The sequence below is a fragment of the Podarcis vaucheri genome (assembly GCF_965113315.1).
Source record: "Podarcis vaucheri genome assembly, chromosome: 11".
Lineage (NCBI taxonomy): Eukaryota > Metazoa > Chordata > Lepidosauria > Squamata > Lacertidae > Podarcis > Podarcis vaucheri.
The window spans coordinates 46,868,554-46,893,585 of NC_138749.1; the positions used below are offsets into that span (position 1 = coordinate 46,868,554).

At 39.3% G+C, this 25,032-nt stretch overlaps 1 protein-coding gene across 3 annotated transcripts in view; it reads left to right on the forward strand.

Annotated features, from left to right (window-relative positions):
- The window catches only part of DMXL1 (Dmx like 1), a 72,100-nt gene that overhangs the window by 23,433 nt on the left and 23,635 nt on the right, over positions 1 to 25,032 (forward strand). For all 3 annotated transcript variants that reach the window (XM_082191527.1, XM_082191529.1, XM_082191528.1), the window contains exons 12-28: positions 65 to 731; positions 869 to 990; positions 1,557 to 1,646; positions 3,719 to 3,821; positions 6,064 to 6,180; positions 7,486 to 7,707; positions 8,181 to 9,839; positions 11,100 to 11,210; positions 11,981 to 12,150; positions 13,793 to 13,890; positions 15,277 to 15,442; positions 16,398 to 16,650; positions 17,464 to 18,542; positions 21,110 to 21,301; positions 21,713 to 21,789; positions 22,588 to 22,715; positions 23,700 to 23,948. In XM_082191527.1, the coding sequence (XP_082047653.1) occupies positions 65 to 731; positions 869 to 990; positions 1,557 to 1,646; positions 3,719 to 3,821; positions 6,064 to 6,180; positions 7,486 to 7,707; positions 8,181 to 9,839; positions 11,100 to 11,210; positions 11,981 to 12,150; positions 13,793 to 13,890; positions 15,277 to 15,442; positions 16,398 to 16,650; positions 17,464 to 18,542; positions 21,110 to 21,301; positions 21,713 to 21,789; positions 22,588 to 22,715; positions 23,700 to 23,948 (5,503 nt within the window). The remainder of the gene's footprint in view (positions 1 to 64; positions 732 to 868; positions 991 to 1,556; positions 1,647 to 3,718; positions 3,822 to 6,063; positions 6,181 to 7,485; positions 7,708 to 8,180; positions 9,840 to 11,099; positions 11,211 to 11,980; positions 12,151 to 13,792; positions 13,891 to 15,276; positions 15,443 to 16,397; positions 16,651 to 17,463; positions 18,543 to 21,109; positions 21,302 to 21,712; positions 21,790 to 22,587; positions 22,716 to 23,699; positions 23,949 to 25,032) is intronic.

Sequence of the window (25,032 nt, forward strand, 5' to 3'; positions counted from 1 at the left end):
TTTTAAATAGTTTTGAGGTGTTCCACTTGATTCCAATGCTTCTCCGTACCATTTCTGTTTTTAGGTGTCGTTTGTTTCGAGGATTCCTGTGGCCTTCCCTACTGGTGATGCAAATTCGCTCTGCAAAAGTGTAGTGATGTATGCTTGTACAAAGAATGTGGATCTTGCTCTTCAGCAAGGGAAACAGAAACCATCTAGCCTTGGGCGTTCCTGCTCAATGTTAATCTCTTCGGGCCATAGTAAATCAACCAACAGCTTAAAATTAAGCATCTTCACCCCAAATGTTATGATGATTTCCAAACATGCAGATGGGTCTCTAAACCAATGGCTGGTCAGCTTTGCAGAGGAATCTGCCTTTTCAGTTGTACTCAGTATTTCCCACAAATCAAGATATTGTGGTCATCGCTTCCATCTTAATGACTTGGCTTGTCATTCAGTACTTCCATTGCTACTTACAACCTCTCATCATAATGCAATAAGGTCACCGGCTGTTGACAGCATAAAAGAGTCGTGTGACGTCTCACCATCGAGACTTCATGATGAAGGCACAGCAAGCACATCACAGGATCTCACTGCTGTTTACAGTGAACTTATCCTTTGGAGAGTTGATCCAGTTGGGCCATTATCTTTTTCTGGTGGAGTTTCTGAGCTTGCAAGAATTAATTCTCTTCATGTCTCTGCTTTTTCAAATGTGGCATGGCTGCCTACCCTTATACCCAGTTATTGCCTAGGTAAGTCCTTCCTATAAATAAATAAAATAAGGAACATAGCAACAACTCATAATGATATCTGAATAAAACTGTGTGTAAATGTATCGGTACTCGTTGATCTTTTTTACCTAAACCAGACTGTTCATAATTGCCTTTAGGTGCATACTGTAATTCACCAAGTGCTTGCTTTGTTGCAAGTGATGGACAATATTTGAGACTGTATCAAGCTATAATAGATGCCAAAAAACTTCTCTGTGAGCTATCAAATCCAGGAATTTCTGTAAGTAAAGGCCAATAGGCTTGTTAATTACATAATTAACATAAATCTAACATAATCACATAATCTAACAGAAAGATCACAGGGGGAGGATTAAACTCCTGCCACATGCATCAAGTCTAGCTTGCCCTGTAGTTTAAAAAAGTATGACTAATCCTTTTCAGGCTTGATTTATCTTTGCTCCTGCAATTATATGGAAATTTTTATGTTTTTGAGCTTTGCTTAGATCAGGCATGGGGAAATCTGTGTCCCCTTAAATGTTTCTGGAATCCAGTTCTAATCAACCCCACCTGGAATGACCAGTGACCTGGGATGATGGGAGTTGTAATCACAAAATACGTAGCGAACCACAGGTTCCCCATCCCTGACCCAGATTTATCAGAACAAAACTTGTTTTGCCATAAGGAATTCACAAAAATAAAAATTCTCACTCTTTTTTAAGTAAAGCAGAAATACCTTCTCATAAAGTCCCAAGTGATTACATTACATTAAGATTCAGACAATGGTTTATGAGATATGACTGGATGTAACCTCAAAAATTGTAACTACTGACCTTTATAACTCTACAGAAATACGTTGGTGAAGTTTTTAACATCATAAGTCAACAATCCACAGCTAGACCAGGATGCATTGTAGAGTTGAATTCCATTACAGAGCTGGTAAGGTGCTTGCATTTTGTGGGTGGAAACATCATTGTTTTGTTTTATTCAAAAGAAATACCTGTTTTCTAGAAATAATATGCCTCCTGAAAAAATGAGCAAAATACTCTGTTTTCTCCTGTGGTTCCTAGAGTAAGGTTACCAGACGTCCCCGTTTCCCAGGGACAGTCGCCGGATTTACAAATCAGTCCCCATACAAAATCCATTGAAGTTGAAAAGTGTCCCCGGATTCACTGAAAAAAATCTGATAACCTTATCCTATAGGGCATTCCAAGACCTTCAGGGTTAGCTCATCCCAACAAGGCCAGGCAGGGTCTAATCATTATGATCCCATCCTGGGGAAGGAGAAGGGCCCTATCTAGCACTGTAAGAACAGGGTCTTGGCTGAGGAATGCAGACAAGCTTTGCAAAGATTGTCTTTTTATTTATGTTGTGAGAAGGACTAACCTTCCTTCCCACCACCAAACTGGCTTTAAGCACACTGCTTCCCAGCCTTGGCCCCCTCATCTCAGTTCAGCAGGGAAGTGAAGAAAGGGAACCACAGTATCTTGCCAGGGTTGCAGCGAGTTTCCCAAACATTGGCAGCTGGTCTGGGGAAAACTGGAATCTCTTTGCTCTCTCTAGCTGGGTATGAGTCTACTAGCGTAGGTAGAACAGTACTACCCCACCCTTCTCTGCCCAGAGTCAGGGGATACTACTCACCAGTTGCCACCTCTTGTAAAATTGCCTCAGATTTTATTAAAAGAAAGGGGTAGAGTTACAGCAAATCAGCCTGCCGCATCCCCCAGCCACTACAGAAAGTAGAATGGACACCACAGCAAGGAGATGGCTTGTCCGTGCCAAAGCAAGCATTTCTACATCCTTTATACACAAAGCAGAACACATCACTTTGGCCAGGACTTCCCATCACTTTGTTTGACCAGATGAGAACATAGGTGACAAATACCCAAATCTTACAGTTTTTTCTAACCTTAAGTTCAGTTCATCTCATCTCTGCATCAGTTGGCATTGTCGTGCCAAATAACATGCAAACCAATGAATTCCTCACACTGTGTGATACTTCCCTCTTTGGGATGAATATGCATTGATCCAGAAAAATGACTTGGTGAATAAGTTAGGTTTTTGGAAGTTTTCTCTAATGAATGAAGGAATGAATGAATGAACTTTATTACAGTCACAGACCAGCATAAGAAAAACATATAAATAAAATAGCAGTTAGCATTTAGACAGATAATTCATAGAATCATAGAATCATAGAGTTGGAAGAGACCACAAGGGCCATCGAGTCCAACCCCCTGCCAAGCAGGATTGTTAAAGCAAATAAGAACAAAGAAACAGGCATAGGATAAAACATGTGAATAGAATACGAGATTAAACATGGATAATGGATGGATAAAAACTGACAATTAAAACAGATAAGAACTAAAAGACACGCAGTTAAAACAACCATAAGAGGTAAAACTTAAGGGAATACAGACTTCATTTAATCAGTGGTTGGATGAGGTTGTATAGTTGCAAAGAAGATGAAACACATTGAAGAGGAGCAGGTGGCAGTGATGCTGAGGGAAGCCTATTATGAGTCACCCTCTCACACTATTGGCAGCACAGCGGTGAGTCAGTTTGAGACCCCTGGGTCATCTTGCTTTGTGACTCCAGACTGTGGAAGAAACTAAGTCTATGCCAATTTTCTTTGATGGCTTCAACAGCTCATCATCTAGGAGGTTAGGGAGGCAGTATTACACCGGTGGAGGTGGAGCAGTATAGCCATTCCTGCTTTTATTCTATGGGGTTGGGCCACAAAGAAATAAAAGTAGGCATTATTACCACTCTCTGGGAAGGTCCCATCATAAGAGAATCAACAGAAGCTGCAAATTCCTCTACTGTAGCTCCACTTCACAGCTTCTCTAGGAACGTCTCTTCCCTGATTTTGCTATCAACCTCTCAGGGGCTAATCCACCCCTTGCCTCCTGAAAATGTGTTCAACAAAGTATTGCATATTTTCAACATATTCTGTTTGAGACTATTTAATGTGGGCAGAATGTTGTATTTTAATATGCTTTTTTATTATTTAGCATGGTGGGAAAATGCAGCTACTTCACGTTTTTCAAGAAGATTTCATTTTGAATAATCATGAAAATAGACTGTCTGAGAAAAACACCATGTTACCTGACTCTGGTAAAGCATATCTGTCTTTAGTAACTTCTCAATACAATGGCATTACGACTGTGTAACAATTTGTGAAAATATGAAATCTAAAGCAGTGACGGTATTCTAACTATAGTAAGAAAATGGGATTCCTGTCCCGTAAGCAACAGGCTTATCCTAGCATACTGTTAATATTTTAGAGCAGTGGTTCCCAAACTTGCCCCCCCCCCATGGACTACTTGATGATTGCTGAAGGTCTTGGTGGACCACTTAAATTTTTTTCTACCGGCTTTAGCTGTTGTAACGTGGTGTGCTATTGCGGTATGGTTTTAATTGTCTTTTTATTTTAAAATTTAAACATGTTATAGATTCTACGGAATGATAATTGTTCTGAAATGATTATACTACCTTTTTGACAGTTTTTTTTTGGACAGTTTACCTTGCATACTATTAGTTATAATTGTGTCTCCTAAAATTCATTTTTAGTCTTTAAAAACAAAATAGTTTCACAAATGTTCATGTCCACAAGGCATATCTGCCAAAGATTTCCCATGCTGGCCAACACAGAAGGCCAAATGTTGCTAAGAGCCAAACTAAATGTCTTAATTGCCTCTAAAGCAGGGTTTCTCAAACTGGTCAATGAGCTTCATTCAGGTGGTCTGTGTCTGGATTTGTGGTTGAAGAAGGGAGACACCACATCCATCCCATTTTTCATACTGATTGTTAATTGTATTTTATTGCTTTGTTTATTTCTTTTATTGTATTACAATTGAATTTTATTCTCCTCTCACACCGCTGTGTATATAAACCAGTTATTGTACAGGCTTCAGTCTAGAAAAGAGTAATCTGAAATTCTGAATACGTAGTCCTTTTGTTCAAAAGCTGCTATTCTACAGTGCCAAATTGCCATGGCATGCATAATCATTTGTATATGTTTAAAGGGACTTGTTGGATTGAGTTTGAACAGCATTCCAACCCCATGTTTAGAGTCAGCCCTTAGTTCCAAGAACTCATGCATCATTAGAAAATTACATTTTTTATTTTTTATTTTAGTGTGGCAAAAGTAAAGGAATTTTCAACAGAGCCACATTGAAGGAAAAGATTTAAATCCCTAGCTACTATCACAGTGAAAATCATCCCTCCCACATATGGGGAAAGTCCCTTTTTCATTTCTGGGAGCTTTTTTTCCTCAAAGCCAATTTGGGGTGGTCGTGTGATTATAAATGGCATTTCCGTGCGCTCTGGTTTCCGTCTGGTGTCCCATTGTGCCAGAAGCGGTTTAGTCATGTTGGCCGCATGACCCGGAAAGCTGTCTGTGGACAAATCCCAGCTCCTTCAGCCTGAAAGCAAAATGAGTGCTGCGACCCCATAGTCGCCTTTGACTGGACTTAACCATCCAGGGGTCCTTTACCTTTACCCAGGCTTCCTCAAGCTTGGCCCTCCAGATGTTTTAAGACTACAATTTCCATCATCCCTGACCGCTGGTCCTGTTAGCTAGGGATCATGGGAGTTGTAGGCCAAGAACATCTGAAGAGCTGAGTTTGAAGAAGCCTGCCTTTACCTAATCAGAATAGTGTTTCGGGAAGTAAAAGTTGAATCTTCCCTTCTTGTGTGCTGAGAACCTGATGAAAATCACTCATGCTCTTATTATTAATAATAATAATGTTTTTCCTAACGACACCTTTACTGTCACATCTTGTTTGGCTCTTAGCAACACGGAAATCAGTATGACTTACTCTGAACTAATTGTGCATAGAATTGTGACCTAAGGCTCAATTTTTATTCTCTCTCATGAAATAATAAATCCCTTTGAAATGTATGGAACCAGGTGTGCCAGAGTGTGTGGCTTGTTAAATATTGTGTGTTTGTGTTTGTGCATTTGGTGTATGAATGGCCACTGCTAATAAAATAAAATAGTAGGATTAACACCATATTGTTCTCCCATTACTCTGCACCCCCGTTCCTTCTGACTTTATTGTTCTCCGCCCCCTCCAAATGTTTATATGTACTTACAACCCAGGATAACATTTCATGCATCTGATAAGTGAACTGGATTCCGTGAAAGCTTGTGTCATACTAAATCTGTGTCAAAAACAGGATTCCTTAACAAGTAAAAAAACTCTGTAGTTTCTGATACAAAGGATGGTCCTTCAAGTATATAAATTGAATGCATACATACCATAAAACAGAGGGATGAACGTTGTCCAGTCAGTAGTTAACAACTGCTCAAATAATCATCTACTAATAACTAAATCTGTCTACATTTTTGCAGGATATCAGAAAAATGGGTTTTCTGAAAAGTTCTATTTAATAGTAATTGAACATACTCAGAACTGTTCAATGTTACATATGTGGAAATTACATTTGAAGTCCATACCAGTCTCAGTAGGTAGGTTATTTATATTTGTAATGTAAATTTTAAAGTTATAAAGCACATTTATTGATAGAATGCTTGCTTATTTTGATTATTATTGCAATGCTGTAGTTCAATAATATTTTTGGTTCTTCTTCAAATGTGTGTGTGCGCGCACACATGCATGGGATTTAGTTTTCCTTTTTGTCCTTGCCTCAAAATATTCTCAAATAAACTATCCTTTATTATAAAGTTTCTACATTGCTACTTCCCTGCTGCTTCATCATTAAGAAAATACTAGGTCATAGTATGACTTGATGCTAGTTTGGAGGAAACAAACAGTGAGCCTGGGTTCAAACAACAAAACAAAGTAGATTTTAGGCTGTCAGTGATGCAGCAGCGGCGTGGCCAGAGGAAGGGAGGCACACAGAGAAAATTCTTGGAAAATGCAAACCAGGCCAATATTAGTAAAGTAAAGGAAGTCCTTTTCAGTCTGTTTGTGTCTGCCTAAAAAGCAATGGGTAGAATCCAGCCATGGGTAGTATTCAGTTAAAGTTAAGCATATTGCATGTGTTTGATTTTAAGGAAGCAATTAAGCACACCTCCTGTTGAAAGTAACAGTACTCAAAAGGGCTGAATCATATCCAGTGTTTGAGTGCAGCCTAATATTTTTTAAAGAGCCTTAAAAGGTGCTTCATAGTCCTAATTTGATCAATACAAATATGGCAGTTTGCATTGGTGCAAATAATCCCAAATGATTGCGTTGTGCAGAATGGTGCATTGTAGACAGCATAACATTTCTGGTACAAAAATGAATACATTACAGTTCTTAAATCATTTATCTTCAGACTATCATGTGAGGTATGTTAGTCTTGAAACAATTTGCTGAGGGCTACCCATTTCCCCGTATCTGAAAGAAGAACTCTGTCAACAGCTCCGTCTGATAATTTGGCTATTATTGCTGTGTGTGGCTTTGAAAAGTCAAGTTCACTATCTCTAGAGTCTGCCTATGTAGAGCTTATGGGGACAGAATGTGACTGTTGCCCCTTGCTAATGTATTTCAGTATTAAAATATAGTATACAGACTACTAAACCATTACATAAATAGTTGTAACAGCTTGTGGATACTTGAAGTCTTAGAGTGCCAAGGATAGTTCATGATAGCTGTTACATGACCGTGAGCTCACAAACATGTTAAACCCATTGAAAGAAAATAGGTCAACATCAATGCCAGGAATAGGCTAGAATTTGAATACATGGGGTATAGATTTTATTTTTATTTTTATTTTTTTAAAACCCTGCTTTTATAATACATCTAGCTAAAATGTCCACTTTCTTTAGATGAAAAAATAGACTCCAAGGCATGTGAAGCAGCGTCTCAAGAAGAGCTTTACACTTCTCCAGATCAAGAGAAGTTCCAGTCTTCCTTCACTCAGAAATATCAAGCCTGCAAAGAGAACCTTCAAAGTACCAGCCAACTTACTCTTTCTTCAGAAATTGTCTATAGTCAAGAATTGAATTTACCAGAAGGAGTAGAGATCATAAGCATCAAACCATCAGCAGGTTTGTAATTTATTGGGGGGGGGGAGGGAGTTGTTAACTTTGGATTTACAGTGGTATCTTGGTTCTCAAACTTAATCTGTTCCGGGAGTGTACTGAACTCCCAAAACTGTTCAAAAACCAAGTCGCGGCTTCTGATTGGCTGCAGGAGCTTTCTGCAGTCAATTAGAAGCTGCAGAAGCCGCATCGGACAGTCGGCTTCCAAAAAACATTCGCAAACCAGAACACTCACTTCTGGGTTTGCGGTGTTTGGGAGCCAGTTTGGGAGCCAAGCCGTTCGAGTGCCAAGGTACCACTCTATTTGTACTTCCTGATTTTGGGGGGCGGGGGCTGTCAGTTTGGAATTCCGTATTTTTCTTGTTATACTTTATTTAAACTTGTTGATCATTTAATGCTGGTCACCTCTAGGAGATTTACAGTATTTTAAAAAATACATTTATCTGATATCCTGAGGGTTTCTTTCTTCCTAATTTCAGGTCACCTGAGTTCTTCTTCCATTTATCCTGTATGTCGTGCACCTTATCTTCTGGCAACTTTATGCTCAGATGGTAAGGTTAGGTTTTGGAGGTGCAGATTAGCAGTGGAATCAGGTGTGACGTCTGTAGCAGAGAGTATTACGAACAGTGGCATGTATACATGGGAAGAATGGCCATTACTAATAGAAGATGGACTTCATAGCAGTAGTGCTCTTTTTGTGCCAGGCCAAGCTCTGGAAATCAGCTGTGCACATACAAATCGCTTAGCTGTGGCATATAAGCGAACACCAACCGTAAACAGTCGTTCATCTCAAGACTTTTTGGTGACAGTTGGAATTTTTGAATGCGAATCTACCGGAGGCTCTTGTTGGATCTTGGAACAGACACTTCACTTAGATGAGCTAAACCCAACATTGGACTCTTTGGGTGTTGACAGCAGTTCAGTGATAGATGGAAATGAGAATTTAATACCTAGAACAAATCATATGGTTCACCTAGACTGGATGTCTAGAGAAGATGGCTCGCATATCCTAACAGTAGGCATTGGGGCAAAGCTGTATATGTTTGGTCAGCTGTCTGGGAAGATGCAAGAACAAAGTGGTAAGGAAATGCTCGTACTGCCTGTGTGGGAAAATGCTAAAACGTCATGCTCTTCTAGATTTATATTACTAAGATGTGTGGATTTAGTTTCATCAGTAGAAGGTTCGCCACCTTTACCTGTTTCTTTATCTTGGGTTCGTGATGGCATCCTCGTAGTTGGGATGGATTGTGAAATGCATGTTTATTCTCAGTGGCAGCCCCCTACGAAGCAAGAACCAGTTACTCTAGACTCTTACAGTGGGAGTACACCATCCATAATAAGCTTAATGAAACAAAGTCAGTCATCTAGTGGTCACCCACCCAAGAGGACATTGACCAGATCCATGACAAGTCTTGCTCAGAAACTGAGTGGGAAACGAACTGTATATGATCTGTCTCTGGAGATGGAAGATTCTGGCCTCTTTGAAGCAGCTCATACATTATGTCCTACTTTACCTCAGTACCATCCTCTGCAGCTCTTGGAACTCATGGATCTAGGGAAAGTGCGTAGAGCAAAAGCCATCCTCTCTCATCTTGTGAAATGCATTGCTGGAGAAGTTATTGCCATCGACGATCCTGAGCATGAAAAGCGGTACCGTTCTCTCTCCATCTGTGCCAGTGGGAGCAGTACTCGGGACCCCATGACATTTAGCAAATGTACTATTACAGACTATACAGAAATAGACTCTGTTCCACCACTACCTTTATATGCATTGCTTGCTGCAGATGAGGACTGCTCATATACATCATGTACAGAGAAGTCTAATAACCAAAGAACCGTTAAGAAGCAAGAGGTGGCAGATGAAAACTATGACGATCTCTTTCAGAATTCCAATCTACATACGGATGATCTCACTATGTTTGAAGTAGATGAAGAAGATAAAAAGCCAAAGGTTATTGATCTTTCTCAGTACAGTCCAACTTACTTTGGACCAGAGCATGCTCAAGTTCTTTCGCGGCACTTGCTTCACGCTAGCTTACCCGGTCTCACCAGGATGGAGCAGATGTCTTTGATGGCCTTGGTCGATACAATTGCCATTACCAGCACTGATATAGGAGAAAGCAGAGACAAAAGCAAGGGTGAGTTTTCTCATGATTTGTTTAAATGAGATATTTACCTTCTCAAAACTGTTTCAGAATTTCTATGTACAGTATGCTTGTTTAGATACTCATCTGATGTGCTATATACTTAAAGTCCATAGTTAAACCAAGCTTTAGAAATTGAATGATATCCATTTGTCAGTGGAACAGACACCACTGGCAGAATGGAGTCCTCCTCTCCCTCTGCGCCCCAGAAAACTGCTTGTGGGGAGAAGTTTGAGGACCCGGAGCAGATTTTGGGGCATGTGAACAGAGGCTGCAGGGGGCAGAGAAGAAGGGGACATTCTGTTGTGAGAATTGTGATTGTGTGATGTTGGATGTGGCCCTTAGGCTAAAAAAACCTTTGAATACTTCCCTGGAATACAATGGAACTTGGTTCTGAGTTAATATGTTTAGATTGCACTTTGAAATACAAAGGCCAATACTTTTATAATCCGTTAGCTAGTGTTGCTAATAGTCACAGAATGCATCTGTTTATTATGAAAGGGTTTGGAAGTCTATGAAATCTGAGGGACCAAAGTAGGTGAAACTTAATTCCACAATAGAAAGGATTTAATTGGATTGGTTTTGAAGGATACAGTGGTTTAGAATCATATTGGGATATAGTTCAACTATGGCAGCCCATGTAGGCTTCAGCCCTTTAGGAACCTTTTATACTTATTTTATATTTGTCAGGTCTTACACATGGTTAGTTGATTGGTTTCAGAAGTTGCCTCCCACTGAAACACTTGCTTAGGCATATAACATGATAGCTGCCCTCTGAGAATCAAAGAGCTCTGTGAATGAAATAGAGCAGTTACAGTTTTTGATTTAGTGGTAGGTACTTAGAGATGAGGGAGAGAGTCATTCTACGCTACCCAATGTTGTATCTGGACTGTATTATTTTGCAAATGTCCAACATTCATTTCCTTTGTATCCAGACTATATTCCTTCTGGATGTAATATGTAACACAATTGTGCACTGAAAAATACCACAATATAATTACGCAGGACTTCAGCTATACTTATTGCCTGTGAGCAAATTAATGAACACTATAATTGTCTACAATATTAATTTAGAATAGTTTTTGATTGCTAGTAAATCAGTTTTTACTGCACACTGGTTTCCTGACATTATAAAATTGTCGAACCATGTGTTCCTAATGCGATTTAAATGATGTGAAACAAAATGATGGGTGGAATGAATATCTACATTTTCCATGAAGAATTAAATTATATACACTGAACATTTAATCATAGGAGGAGAAACACTTGATGAATGTGGTTTAAAGTTTCTTTTGGCTGTACGTCTTCACTCTTTTATGACAACTTCGCTGCCACCTGCTCACAGAGCCCAGCTCCTTCACCAAGGTAATGGTTTTCACTCTGCCTATAGTATCAATTTTACATTATGTAGGGCAACATTTTTAGAAACAATTGATTTTTGAGGAAACGTTAGCCTTCGGGAGCTCTGTCATTGTGCTGATGTAGGCTTTCATAGTCTCCACTGAGCAACTGGATTTCCTTTGTATGATTGCACAACTAGGGCTGCCAGGACAATTGCTATTTTGGCTTGGTTTGGGGCTCTTCATGTAATGCAGGTATATGGAACCTCAGACCCAGGGACCAGATGTGGCTCTCAAGGCCTCTCAAGTTAGCCTCTAGGATTCTCCCCAAGTCATCTACCCTCTTCACTTCACATCCCCTCACTGGCACTGACTGCTTCATGCTTTTGCCTGATTGGAATGTGTCATTTAACTCTTAATAATGCCTCTTGTTTTCCTGAATGGAGTGATGTGCTCTGACTTTTTAGGCTATATTCTAGCTACCCCAAAGTAAGACTGTGGCCTTCAGACTGAAAAAAGTTTTCCCACCCCTGATGTAAGGATTATGGGGGCTTCATAGAGACTGGCATAATTCCGTGTTCAATTTAACAATCAAATGCCCATGTAACATATTTAGATTGGCAAATCTAATGTGCCTATTTGCAAAAAGCCAAATTATGTGATGTGGATGTTATCCTAAGATCTCCAAAGTCTTCTGAAACGTTGATTACAAGAAACAAAAAAAATAAGCATTTAGCATGATAGCATGTTGTAAATTATACACCTGTAACAATATAATCTCTTTGAACAATTTAGGCTTATCTTCTAGTCATTTTGCCTGGGCGTTTCATTCAGTAGCAGGAGAAGAACTGCTAAACATGCTTCCTGCAATGCAAAAAGGTGATCCAACATGGTCAGAGCTCAGAGCTATGGGTGTAGGATGGTGGGTTCGAAATACCCATAGCTTACGGAGATGCATTGAGAAGGTAAATACTTTGATAGCATGTTGCTTTATGATTTTGGAATGTTCTTAAGCAAAAACATCAGTATTTTCAGCATGGGTAACTAAAACTAAAATGTGTACTTTCTATATATTTTACCTTTTTAATAGGAAAAAGATAAGTAGATAAGAAAAGAAATATAAAAGACAAATGAACCAATTTAGACAAATGGAAAGGAAGCTTAGTCCTGCAGTCATTGATAGTCTGAGAGGAGAAGGTGGCATGTAGCACCTTTACCAGTAAAGCCAATGGAAAAGATCTTTCACACTCAGCCTTTTCTGCTAAATCAGGGGCGGGAACTGGATCTACCCAGTGAGCTAGATCCATGATTTTCAACAGGTGGACAGGGCCACTCACCTTTCTATCACTGGGCATCATATGATTCACCTTTAAAGGTGATAAGGTGATTCAGTTGTAAGCACACTCACAAGTGTTCTCTGATTCATTCTTTTTTTGAAGCCCCTGCTCAATTTAAAACTGGGACTGCAGCAGAAGAAAATATCTTTTCAACTGCATTTAAGCCCAGACCACATTTTCAAAGATCTCTGCCTGCGTTTGACGCTGAATTTAAATTTATGGTTGTGTAACCATTGTGTAATGGTTGTATTTGGAAGGCCACACATGTCTGTTCACATCCTGCAAGTGAAAGACCAGGAGAAGGCCCTGAGTTTAACTTCTCCCTTTTTTAAAAAGGGTTTCTTCTTGTAATGTGAAGGGAGATTCCGTAGTCAAGCAAACACTGATTTTCCTAGTTCAATCATTCCATACAGTGAAGGGAGTGGGGAGCCGGGTATGAGAATCTAAGCCTGTCCCTGATCTCTCTTCCTGGATTTTGAGGATGATTGAGGGGAGGGGTGGAAGGCAAAGTCCCGTTGCACAAACTGAAGTCCATTCTGTTCACACGTGGACAGTGTTGGCTACAAACCATTAATTCTCATTTATCGTATGCATTGTACCACGTGTTTTCAGGTTGCTTTTTTGTTGTTGCAAGACGTAGGAATTTATTTTAATTCATTTTAATGTCATTCAGCTCATACTATGTCCCTTAAGAGGAAGGCACATTTGGCAAACCCTCACCATGATCAACCCCCGCCCCGAAACCTATGTCCCCACTGTGGAAGGATGTGTGGATCCAGAATTAGCCTCCACAGTCATTTACGTTAAGACCGTCTTCATGGCTATGAATGATTGCCAAAGAAGAAGACTTATAAAGACTCTCCTCCTGGAAGAGAGGGGAGTGGTTGTGGGCGGGAGCCGAGCTCCGCCTCTAGCAGGGGGCGTTAGCCCGCTGCCTCCCACTCACCTGGCTGGCGCCCACGCCCATCTGCAGGCACCCAACCAGGTGCCTCCGAGGGGGCGTGTACAGCAGCCTAAATGCTGCAGCGCCAGCCCCTCCTCGGCTGTAATCAATAAAGTTGTGGCCTTTTCTTGCCCATTAACCTTATATCACGTGTCCTTGTGTATTCATTCCACTTTGTGGGGATCAGGTCCTCGAACCACAACAATGAGCAGCAGTGACATAAATGTTTTTACCTTGACTCAAATATTATTGTTCAGTATTGCTTGCAGTCCTCTAGATAGAAATGTATGAAATCCATAATGCTTAGGTACACCATTATCTTTACAGGTCGCTAAAGCAGCCTTTCAAAGAAACAATGACCCCTTAGATGCGGCCATTTTTTACCTTGCAATGAAAAAGAAGGCTGTGATTTGGGGATTATACAGGTAAAGATTTATAACTGGATTTAATTCAATACATGTGGATAATTAACTTGGTTACTTTTACTTTTTTTACTATAAGTTTTTGAAGCTTCTGTGATTTCCAGTAGCTGTTCATTACTGATGTCATAGCACACCTGTTCTGCCAATAGTATTACAAATGCCAACTTGCAAGCAGGAGTCAAAAAAACTCAGGTGCCTGAAATAGAACTTTAAATATTATGGCCCCAAATAGGAAGTATGTTTTCTAGTCCCACTTACAAAGACATTCAGGAAGGTGTAGTTCTAGCTAACCTTAAGTTGGCAGCATAGGACCTTTATTTAACAAGCCCTTTCTGAACCCTGGTATGTTGGATAAGTTTTGACTAGTCATACTGGAGGTGTTAGATTCCTTTTAGCACCTTTGCCATTGATGCATGGTCTACTTCAGGAATCTGTTCTGTCTCCCATGTTGTTCAACATCTCTTTGTGTTAACTACTGAGAGAAGTCATTTGAGGATTTTGCATGCAGGTGACGTGCAGCTCTGTTACTCTTTTTCATCTATTACCAAGAAAGCTGTTGGGGTTCTAGCTGGTAGCTCTGAATTGTACATTTTGTTCATCACTACTAAAGGATCAAAGCCTGGAGCAAGTTTAAAACAACAACAACAAAACACTTAGGGCTAGGACTATCATAAAAATAGAGGAGAGACAGACAAAATGTGAGAATATAAATGGCTCTTTTTTAAACAACAGCAACTCAGAAAAATGGACTCTTCAAAAAAATGGGGAACACAGGGATTACTTAAAATACAGTACTGATAAACTGAGTTAGATCACACCAGGGCCAGGAGGGAACTAGAAAGACTCATAGTGAGGAGAAACATATAGACCACAGTCGCAACTCAGAAACAAAAACAGGAATGATAGACAAAGACTAATGGTACAAAGTAACAGACAAGCAAATGTTGAAAACTAATTGCACACACTGCAATATACTGGCTTGAGCCATGGAAGACCCGACAGAGAATACACTCATCATCTGCTTCACTCGAAGGCATGAATGATCTAATGATAGTTTCAGACTGAGTAAAATCCAGAAACTTAGGTATTTTGAAGTAAAACAGTGTTCCTTTCTTCATCCTTTAGGTGAGCTTGAGACCCATGAGAAAACATATTTGTATGCACATAGAAATAACTTGCAGATAAGACCAATGGTCCTGTCTTTTCCTAAGTATAGAAATTTTCAGAAGCAAGTTGAATTGCTGTTTGAACTTTGAGTAGGGTCTACCCTGTGATATTTGGATAATATGTTTACCAGTATTTTCCCCCCCTGGATGCTCCTGAACCAATCACTTACTTATTAGAATATGTTCTGATTTAATCAAGTGTATTAAATATTTGCATTTTCAGATCTCTAAATGACACTAAGATGACGCAGTTCTTTGGACACAATTTTACTGAAGACAGATGGCGTAAAGCTGCATTGAAGAATGCCTTTTCACTGCTAGGCAAACAACGCTTTGAACATTCTGCAGCATTTTTCTTGTTGGCTGGTCACCTAAAAGATGCCGTTGAGGTAAGTAGGATGAAACTACCCTTTGAGACTAGTGATAAATATTTAGAACAGGGGCTATAACTATTACCATAATTATGTAATGTGCTGTTACAGGAAAAATATTAGGCTTGAATTCTTAAAAGAAAAATGTCATTGGCTTGGCTTACTATGGTTAAAGATTTCAAATGCCTCTGTACTTTGAATCAAAGAAGGGACTGTGAAATCATCTCCAGTGCACTTATGATTTTTCTCTTTAACCCAGTGTTCTACTCAGTTCAAAATGTGCATATTGATATTAATATTTTCAAGTTAGTGACATTGTACTGCTTAAAAAATAACCTATTTCAAGGACTTAGCTACTACTGGCGTTAAGGTAATGGGTCTAGGATTGTCTTTTTCTTTGACTCTCTTTTGTGTATATAACTTTGACACTCTGTATTTACTGTTCTCGGGTAATCAATGTTCATTTGTAATAAATATTGATTATATTTAGATTTAGTGGGCATTCCCCACTCTTACACCAGTAAGAAAATTAAAAGCACCCCCTTCGATTTTCAACAAACTGCAATTGGTCATTTCATAGTTGTCTGAACAAGCCAATTTCAGGCTCTGGTTTCTGATTCTGGCTTTTGGAGATAAGCCATAATTCAACTAATTGCAGTTCCAAATTCAGACAAAACAATAAACTGCAGTTAATTGAAAACGGACGCTGTACGTAAGAACAGTATTTATTGGGGGGGAAAGCTTCATAAGCCAGCTTTGCTTTTAATTAACTTGTTGGGTATTAGGCTGAATACTTTTCTGACATTACTGCAAAATATCAGCAGGTAGATTGTTTAGAAAGCTGTCCAAATAATGAGCTGTAATCCAACATTTGTTTTCCATTTACATATTAAGTTTATTAAAACAAAACCCAGTGGAGATACAAATTGACAGAAACAATTTTTAAAAGTAATCCTATGTTTGTTTCAAAAAGGTCTGCCTAGAGAAACTAAATGATATTCAATTGGCTCTTATAATAGCAAGACTTTATGAGCCAGAGTTTGAAGTATCTGGAACTTACAAATCAATTCTACAGAAGAGAATTCTGGGAAGCAGACATCATACTAAAGAGAGTCCATCAAGCACACATGCTGATCCTTTTCTTCGGAGTATGGCTTATTGGATTTTGGAGGATTATAGCCATGCTCTTGATACTCTTATAAGCCAACCCATTTTGGATGAGGAAGGTAAGCTGGGACACTTTATATATGCTGTTCATTAGGAAACATATAAAGAATCTATCACCTGAAGAAAATACCTTTTGAGTTTATATCAGTAAAAGACAGCAAAGAATTGCTATTCTGGTTCAGACTGGTAGTCCAGATGGACATTGTTCACAACAGTGAATAAACATTTAGCTACATAAGAAATGAATCTCTCAACAATGGAATAAGGGGAAAGTGGGCAGGGTCAGAAAGAAAATCTGTCACAGTCTCATTCTAGTTACAAAATGGGAGCTTTGAGTGATCATTACAGTGCTGGTTCTCAGGTATGTTACTATGTATTTGAAAACCTTTACTTTGATATGATCATGTCATTTGAAGAATATCTGTAGACATCTGCTATTTACTTTTTCTCTTCGACATGAGCTTCTTTCTTCTGTAGAAGCAATAATTTTTCAGAAATACAAGTCTGTTCACATGGTCACACTGGAGGATATGAGAAGAGAGCAAGAGTACATGAGTACAAAGCGCATTAATCCAGCGTTCTTACACATAATGATAAACCAATTGTTTATTGTTTGAAATGGAGACAATACTGAGCTAAATGAATTCATGATGTGATTCTTTTTATAAGGCAGATACAAATATAATTTTCTTACATGTTTTGAATATAAACCTCTTGGGGAGTCCTACTGCACATTGTAAACATAGTGGTGGGATAATATTACATACAATTGTAGTTCCAGGGGATTTATTGTATTAGAACTGGAAATGGTTGAGTTCTTTTATGGAATAAATAAATCATTAACAATAATCTCTGATGCAATGTCTTTACAGATGAAGGCAATGTGTCAAGATGTAACCCTTCAGTGTTCAATTTTTATAATTACCTAAGGCCACATCCTCTCTTGCTGAGACGCCATTTTGGGTCTTCTGATTTATCTTCCACGAGGATTTGTGTAACAGGAGAAAATGGGCTGGCAGATGAAATCAATTTAAGGGAAAGAAGATTGTTTTTTACGACTGCGTACGCTCACTTAAAAGCTGGCTGTCCCATGCTGGCTTTGGAAGTGTTATCGAAGATGCCCAAAGTGGTAAAAAAGTCAAAGCCTTTAGGAAGAACATCTAGCTTAATGGACACTAGTAAAGGCTGCTCACCCTCTTCTCCAGGACCACTGGAATCAAAGGATAACAAACCTTTCAGCATTGACTGGTCACAACCTATCGTCAATGGTCTGGAATCATCTTCAGATGGGTCATCAGGTAAACATTCAAATTCTGCTCTTTCGTTGGACTGGAGTAAACCGAGCACAGTTTTCCAGGATGAGCCTTTTGAGCTAAAGTGGGACAGTGACAAAGATGATGAAAGTGAAGATTGTATTGTAATGAAACCTTTGCAGAAGGAAGTGAGTGAGAAACCAAATGAAGTTAGTTCTAGCTATACAGAAACCTACAGTTCAGGTGCTGAAAATGAGGTTTTCACTTCATCAGAAGACATCATTTCTGCACAGCTGAAATTTAGGGCATGCTTGAAGATCCTTACAGTGGAGCTTCGCACATTATCTACCGGCTATGAAGTAGATGGTGGAAAATTAAGATACCAGCTGTATCACTGGCTTGAAAGAGAAGTGGTAGCTCTTCAGAAAACCTGTGACTATAGTGTTGAAACAGAAGATGTTCAGCCAGGAATTAGCCCAGGAATGGATGAACCTTCATCAAATGAAATGACCGAAGAACCATCAGACACACAGCAAAATACACAGCAGAGAGAATACCTTCAGAGAAGACAGTGGCTTGTAAAATATCAATCACTTTTGCGAATGTTTTTAAGTTACTGTATCCTTCATGGATCTCATGGTGGAGGCTTGGCATCTGTACGTATGGAACTGATTTTACTGCTTCAAGAATCTCAGCAGGTATGGAGTTTTCTCCTTGTAGTATAGATGTAGTATTAAAATATGAATAGTTAAGAGGAAAAGTATATTATTGGCAAAATATAATTATAGTGCCCATTAATGTATTTCTGGTTCAGTATATAAAGATATCTCTATAATTTCTTCAAATAACACATGTCTAAATAGTTTTGCATCTACACATAAGTATTTAACTATTATATCTAGTATCCTCACAGCTCTTTGAGGACGGGGAGGCAGAAGCTTCTCAGGATTGGCTTTGCAAGCCAAATTTGATCCACCTGCCAGGTGTATTACTTTGCATGTCTCACCCTTCCCATTTTAAATTCCCAATCTCAGAAGATTAGCAGGGGGGTATGGGGAGACTTGCACAGGCTTTAAGAAAGCCCCCATGCTCCCATTTCAGCCTGAAATAGTAGCATGGGGACTCTATTAAAGCCCTTTCCAAAAGCGCTTTTTGAAGCACTCAACCATTTCTCCTTTAAGTGAAGGGGGCAGCTGCATAAAACTGCCCTTTTGGGAAGCGCTTTAAGGCAGTCCCCACACTCCTGTTGCAGCTGACATGGGAACATGAGGGGTGCCTTACATTACTTCACAAAAGGGCTGTTTGAAGCAGCTCACACACTTGTCCACTGGGGAGAGGGGAGGAGAAACTTCTTTTCTCCCCACTGCTGCCACTGGTGCCCACCTAATTCCAGAAGTACATGAACTGCTTTAAGAAGCATTTTTGAGAAGTACTCTAATCCCTGCTTATCCACTAATAAGTGGAGATTAAAATCTTGCCTTGGCTGTACAATCCTGTTCCTTGCTGAACAGAAGTAGAAAGTACCCGTTTATCTGGTGGTGTTAGCTGCTGGGTGGGTGAGCATGATTTGAGGGAAATGGCCAGCAAGCAAAATTGGAGATTGGCCTGCAGGCTGGAGATGCCTCACCCTTTTTAGGATAAAGACAGGAGCAGTTTGTCATGTTGAAGCTTACTGAATTGTAAGTGAGCTTATGTGTCATGTGACATTTCCCATTGTAGCAACAGGAGGCTGACCTCCATGCCACATGCCACAATAATCAACTCATTTTAGACATGTTTTTTCTGTTTATTGCTCTGTCACTTTGTTTACAAAGTAGACAGATACAAGCAACAGTTTATTCTAACTTTACTGGGACTAGTGCCTTCAGGTTGCTGAACTAGTTTGGCAATCTTTCTGCTGCATCTTCACCTTCCCACTGTTGTGTATGTTGTGTATGCATTGAGTAGCTCCAAGAGCACAAATTTGTCCTCTACTTCCATCTGCAATACTAGATGGTCAGCCATTTAAATTTTTTTTTTTGGGGGGGAGGCAACATTTTTCAATATGGATCTGCACAGCAGCAAAGCAGGAATAACTTCAGTTTTGTGCAAAAGTAGACCCCTCTGGTTAATAAATCATACTGTTGGAAGTACCATTATATCACACATGCATTATATCCGTGCATATGGACTGAACTATAAAAATCACAGATTCTGTGGGGGGGATCCTGTGATTTCTGAAGGAACTGTTCTCATTCTCCCCTTTCAAATTCCTCCTTTGAGGGAAATAAGGCTTGGAATGTCAGTTTCACCTCCCATTTCTCATTCCCCTTCCTCAAAAAACTAGTCTGAAGTTGACAGTTCAATCCTCTACATGTCTACTCACAAGTCAGACCCATTGATTTCAGTTGGACTTACTCTCAGATAGGTGAATTGTAATCCTAAACAATGACATGGAGGACTACCTCAGCAAAAAGATAAAAAATACAACAAGGGAGAAGCTAAGGCAGTCACAGCAAAATTGCATAATTGAAGGACATTAAATGGTAAAGGGAGATAAACCACCAAAAAGAGGCAACAGTGAATCTACTCCCAAAATACTCTGGGCAGGTAACCATTGGCAAAGGTGCTCTTATATGAGAGAGAAAATGGTTCTGAAACTGCCACTCACTACTGTACCTCCCTCTGTATACATCACCATGTGGCACAGAATTTCACAAGAGAAACATGCTTCATGCAACATTCATTACTGTGTGTGGACACAAACTGGCGATTTAGCTTAACACAATTACTGGTGTTGCAATGCCTAAAACTTAATAGGGGCCAGCTTGAGGCAGAGTTTACTGCAACCAGATCTAGAGAGAGCCCTCCAATCTCAGGTCTCAATAGTCATTTGTTGGAGCTGGGGCTTAAATTGAAAATTCGGGGTGCAGCAGGTGAAAGTTTTGCTGATCGGACATGGATCATAAATTAGCCTGGCCAATTCAGAAACCTTACGCTCCCTGCCCAATCACAAGGCCACTTTCGAAACATCGCTTATTCAAGAGGGCAAGTAATTTGCCAGGCTGGTCACCAGTTTATATAATAACATATTGGATTCCTGTTTAGCTTTGAGTAATTTTTTGAGAGGGAAGAGGCAAACCATTAACGTTATCACTTCAAGTGTGTATATGTATCATCAGCAGGAATTCCGTAAGAAGGAAGCAATCACTGTTAATAACCTATGCTAGTATTTCCAGAATTCAGCTATTAAAATATGCTTTCTATTATTCTCCCCACCCCCAAGGAACTGTTGCTTCATTTGCCTACTAATACCGTATCTGAGCAGAGTTCAATACCGCTTCTGTTTGCCTGTACTGCAAGTGCCAAAACCGTGGTGGCCAATCCTTTGCTACATCTTAGTAACCTGACTCATGACATACTACATGCTATAGTAAACCTTCATGCGCCTCCCAGTCCAGATGTACAAAATAATAAGGCAAGTATTATTACAAGTAACTTTCTTTTTTTCTTTGAATAAGTCTTTTTTTAACAATTGAAAATATGGTGGGATTCGACTAAGTTGCTGCGCAAGCGAAACAGGGTCCACTTGCACAACAGAACTTTCTTCTGTTTACGCATACTGCACTAAATGCTACGTTGCATTTCACCCGTTTATATCTACGCACATGTATTCCCTGGCACAAAAGTCTGCCCTTGGAATTACTTTAATTAAGACCACATTGGTGCGAGTGTGTTTTGTTCATTTTTAAATAGATGCTGGCACATTACGTCATGTGACATACTGTGTTTGACTTGATAATTTGTTTCTGGAAACGAGAGGTTCCAACATTACATAAACAACAATTCTTGCCTGATGTGTAATGTGTCCTCTAAAACTTTCTTCCAGATCCATGTAATGCATACGTTAGCTGCATCTCTGTCAGCTTGCATATACCAGTCTCTCTGCGGTGGTCACAGCTACAGGTAATGATTTTTAAAATAAATGAATGTGAGCTTTGATGCTCACTGAGAGAAATAATTCCCTATTTGCAGTCCTACTTAAGGTATAAAAATACACAAATCTTTTCCCCCCAGCTTCTGCCTCTGTGTGTATTCTTTGATAAAGGGTTATGATGTTCTGTCGTCTTTTGAAGTATTAGATGTAAATGGACAAACTTAATTACATCTCTTATTTAACAACACTATAGCTACTTATGGTAAGATAATCATTCGGTCCTTTTTACTATTCATACCTTCTGGAGATGTAAGTTACAGACCCCAGATTCCACCCTTTTATATTCTTTGCTTGTGACTCTGTAACCAGGTGGGTAGTAGGGGTAGAGTAGTATAACAATCTTTGATTAAACCAGCACACAAAGTTTGTGCATAACTACAAACTACAGTGTAAAATAAGATTCACAAACCAACTTCAAACCATGGTGTATGATCCTGGTTTGCTTACCTCAAACCATGGTAGCGATCCTGGTTGAGTTTGGTGGAAAAGGAAATTAGACTTAAGCTAAACAAACTATAGTTTAGCATTATATGAACCGGGTTTGTAGGTTGAAAGACACTCTAAAACAGGCATAGGCAAACTTGGCCCTCCAGCTGTTTTGGGACTACAATTCCCATCATCCCTGACCACTGGTCCGGTTAGCTAGGGATCATGGGAGTTGTAGTCCCAAGTTTGCCTATGCCTGCTCTAAAAGAAGAAAAGAAGTGCCATGATTAATAGAAATAGTGGCTTAATTTGATTTAATTTTAACTTTTCTTTTTTAATAGCTCATTACAAGCAAACCAATTCACTGGAACAGTTTACCAAACACTGCTGCTTTCTCACCGGCATTCCTTAAGGACAGCAAGCTTAGATGAAACAGTAACTCCCAATACTGCACCATCTCAGTGGCCAGGTAGTAATGATTTTATTTTATTTGTCTTATCTAGCTTTCTTGACAATAATCAGTGCTGTTCCTTTTTTTGGTTTATTTAAACACTATATACTGTATAACTACAATTGTCTATGAAAGGGCTTAAAAAAAAAACAACAGAGAAAGGGTAAAAATCAGTTAAAACTACAAAATCGGACTTCAGTTGAAATGCCTACTGGAAGAAAAACATACTACAGTTGGTGCCAGAATGTGAACAGGAGGAAGCCTCTTCCCCAAAATTGGGGATACAGGACTTAAACACACATAGCTCCTGGTGGATACAAGACTCATATCTGAGCCATGGGGGACTGCTTTCAATGACTCCCACAAATACCTTAGGGCAGGGATTAGGTGGTATTTGAGGTAACCTGGGCCCAAGTTGTTAAGGGCCTTGTAAATTAATACAGGAATCTTGAACTTGACTCAGTAGCATATGAATAGCCAGTACAAGCATTTGCCGGAGTTATGTGCTGGTGATTATCTGTCCCCATCAACAATCTAGCTGTAGTGTTTTGCATTAACTGGAGCCTCCACAGCAGGCCCAAGGGTGCATTGCATTAATCAATCAATCAATCCTTGAGGTGCTACTATAGCATGAATTACCATGGCCAGACTTGCCCTATCCAAAAACTGCCATAGTTGATATACCAGCGGGAGCTGGTAAAAGTCACTGCTAGCCACTGAGGGTAACTGAGCTTCCAAGAACACCCCAAAACTCTGATTCTGTTAAGTGCATTCTGGGGAACAGGCCTATTCCTGAGGATGCATTGATGTAGTTTCAGTCGAAAAAACTACATTTTTACACCATTATACTCAGTTGGTTTGGGTGGGTTGCAGCAATTACTGCACAAATAACAAATAAACACCCTAAATAGCTCACAGCAAGTTTACTATTGTCTCTGGGAAGAATTGTTTTGTGGTTTTTGTGTGTGTTTAAAAACTAGATAATGCCTTTTCTCTTTCTAGGTATAATGGCTTTAATACAGTTATTAAATCATACCGGAGAAGAAGCGCAATCTGGGATCACAGTTTTGCTCTGTGAAATTTTGACAGCAGTCTACCTTAGCCTCTTCATCCATGGTCTCGCCACCCATTCCAGCAATGAGCTGTACAGAATTGTGGCCCATCCTCTTAATGACAAAATGTGGTTTGCTGTCTTTGGTGGAGGAGCAAAGATTCCAAAGAAAGGCCAGGTGCAACAAACATCAAAGATGGGTTAGTTCACTCTTTGTTTTCTTGACCTATAAAACTTTTGTGAACTCTGTTCCTTCCTGTTCCTGCTGCATAAACTGGCTAGGCTGTCTGGCACTGTCTTATCTGCTGTAGTTAAATTAAGTAAATAACTGCATTAAGGCTGCAATCCTATGTAGTTCTTACATGGAAGTAGCTGAGCTTGGTTCTAAAGTAAATGTACATTGGTTTGTGCTGTAAATACTTCTAATGTAGCTGAAATAGCCATTTCATACCTTACATGTGAAATTAATCAAACAGTTCTAGGTGTTCCAGTATTTGATAGTCTAAAACTAATTTTCTATGCAGCCTATTAAATGCCAGTTTAAAAAAAAAATTGTCATGATATTTAAATGATTCGTGAAAAAATAATTTATTTTTGTTTGATGTAGCCATATTCCTTTACTCTAAGAGCAGCCTGTGTTTTCTCTTTTTGGCAGGTAGGCACTTCCCTATGCCTAGCCCACACCAGGTAGTAGTATTCTCCATGGAATGTGTGGGGTTTACCAAATCTCTAACAGCCATCAGTACTCATAGTCCTACCAAACCTGCAGGCAAGATACTAGCTTCAGTCTTAGGCTTTTAAATCCAGTGCTGATATGTGATCTTGCATATGTAGGAATAAAGATACAAAGAAAAATTTCTGTTTGTAAGTCATGACCTCAGATTTTTATTATGTTTTATTTATATCATGTTAACTATATGAATTGGAGTTGAAATTTTTTTAAAAACCCACCACATTGGTCATTCATACATTTGGAACAATCCCTTCTAAATCAGTTTTAAATGACTTCATTATTGAAGGAAGAACATGGCTTGCAATTACCAGAAATATTTCCAATACATTTTTTTGCTCATGAAGACTGCTTGTTTTGTGTCACATGACCATGCATATGGCTGTGGATTTCTAACGGTTAATTTAGCATATAAAAGCCGCCTTTAGTTCGTAGCAAAAATGAATCCAGTCACCATCAAAGATTGTTGTAGGGCAGCAAATAATATAAGTGTAAAACGTGGTGTCTACAGATCCTCTGGTAATGTGACCTGCTTAACATTTCATTTTGGCTGA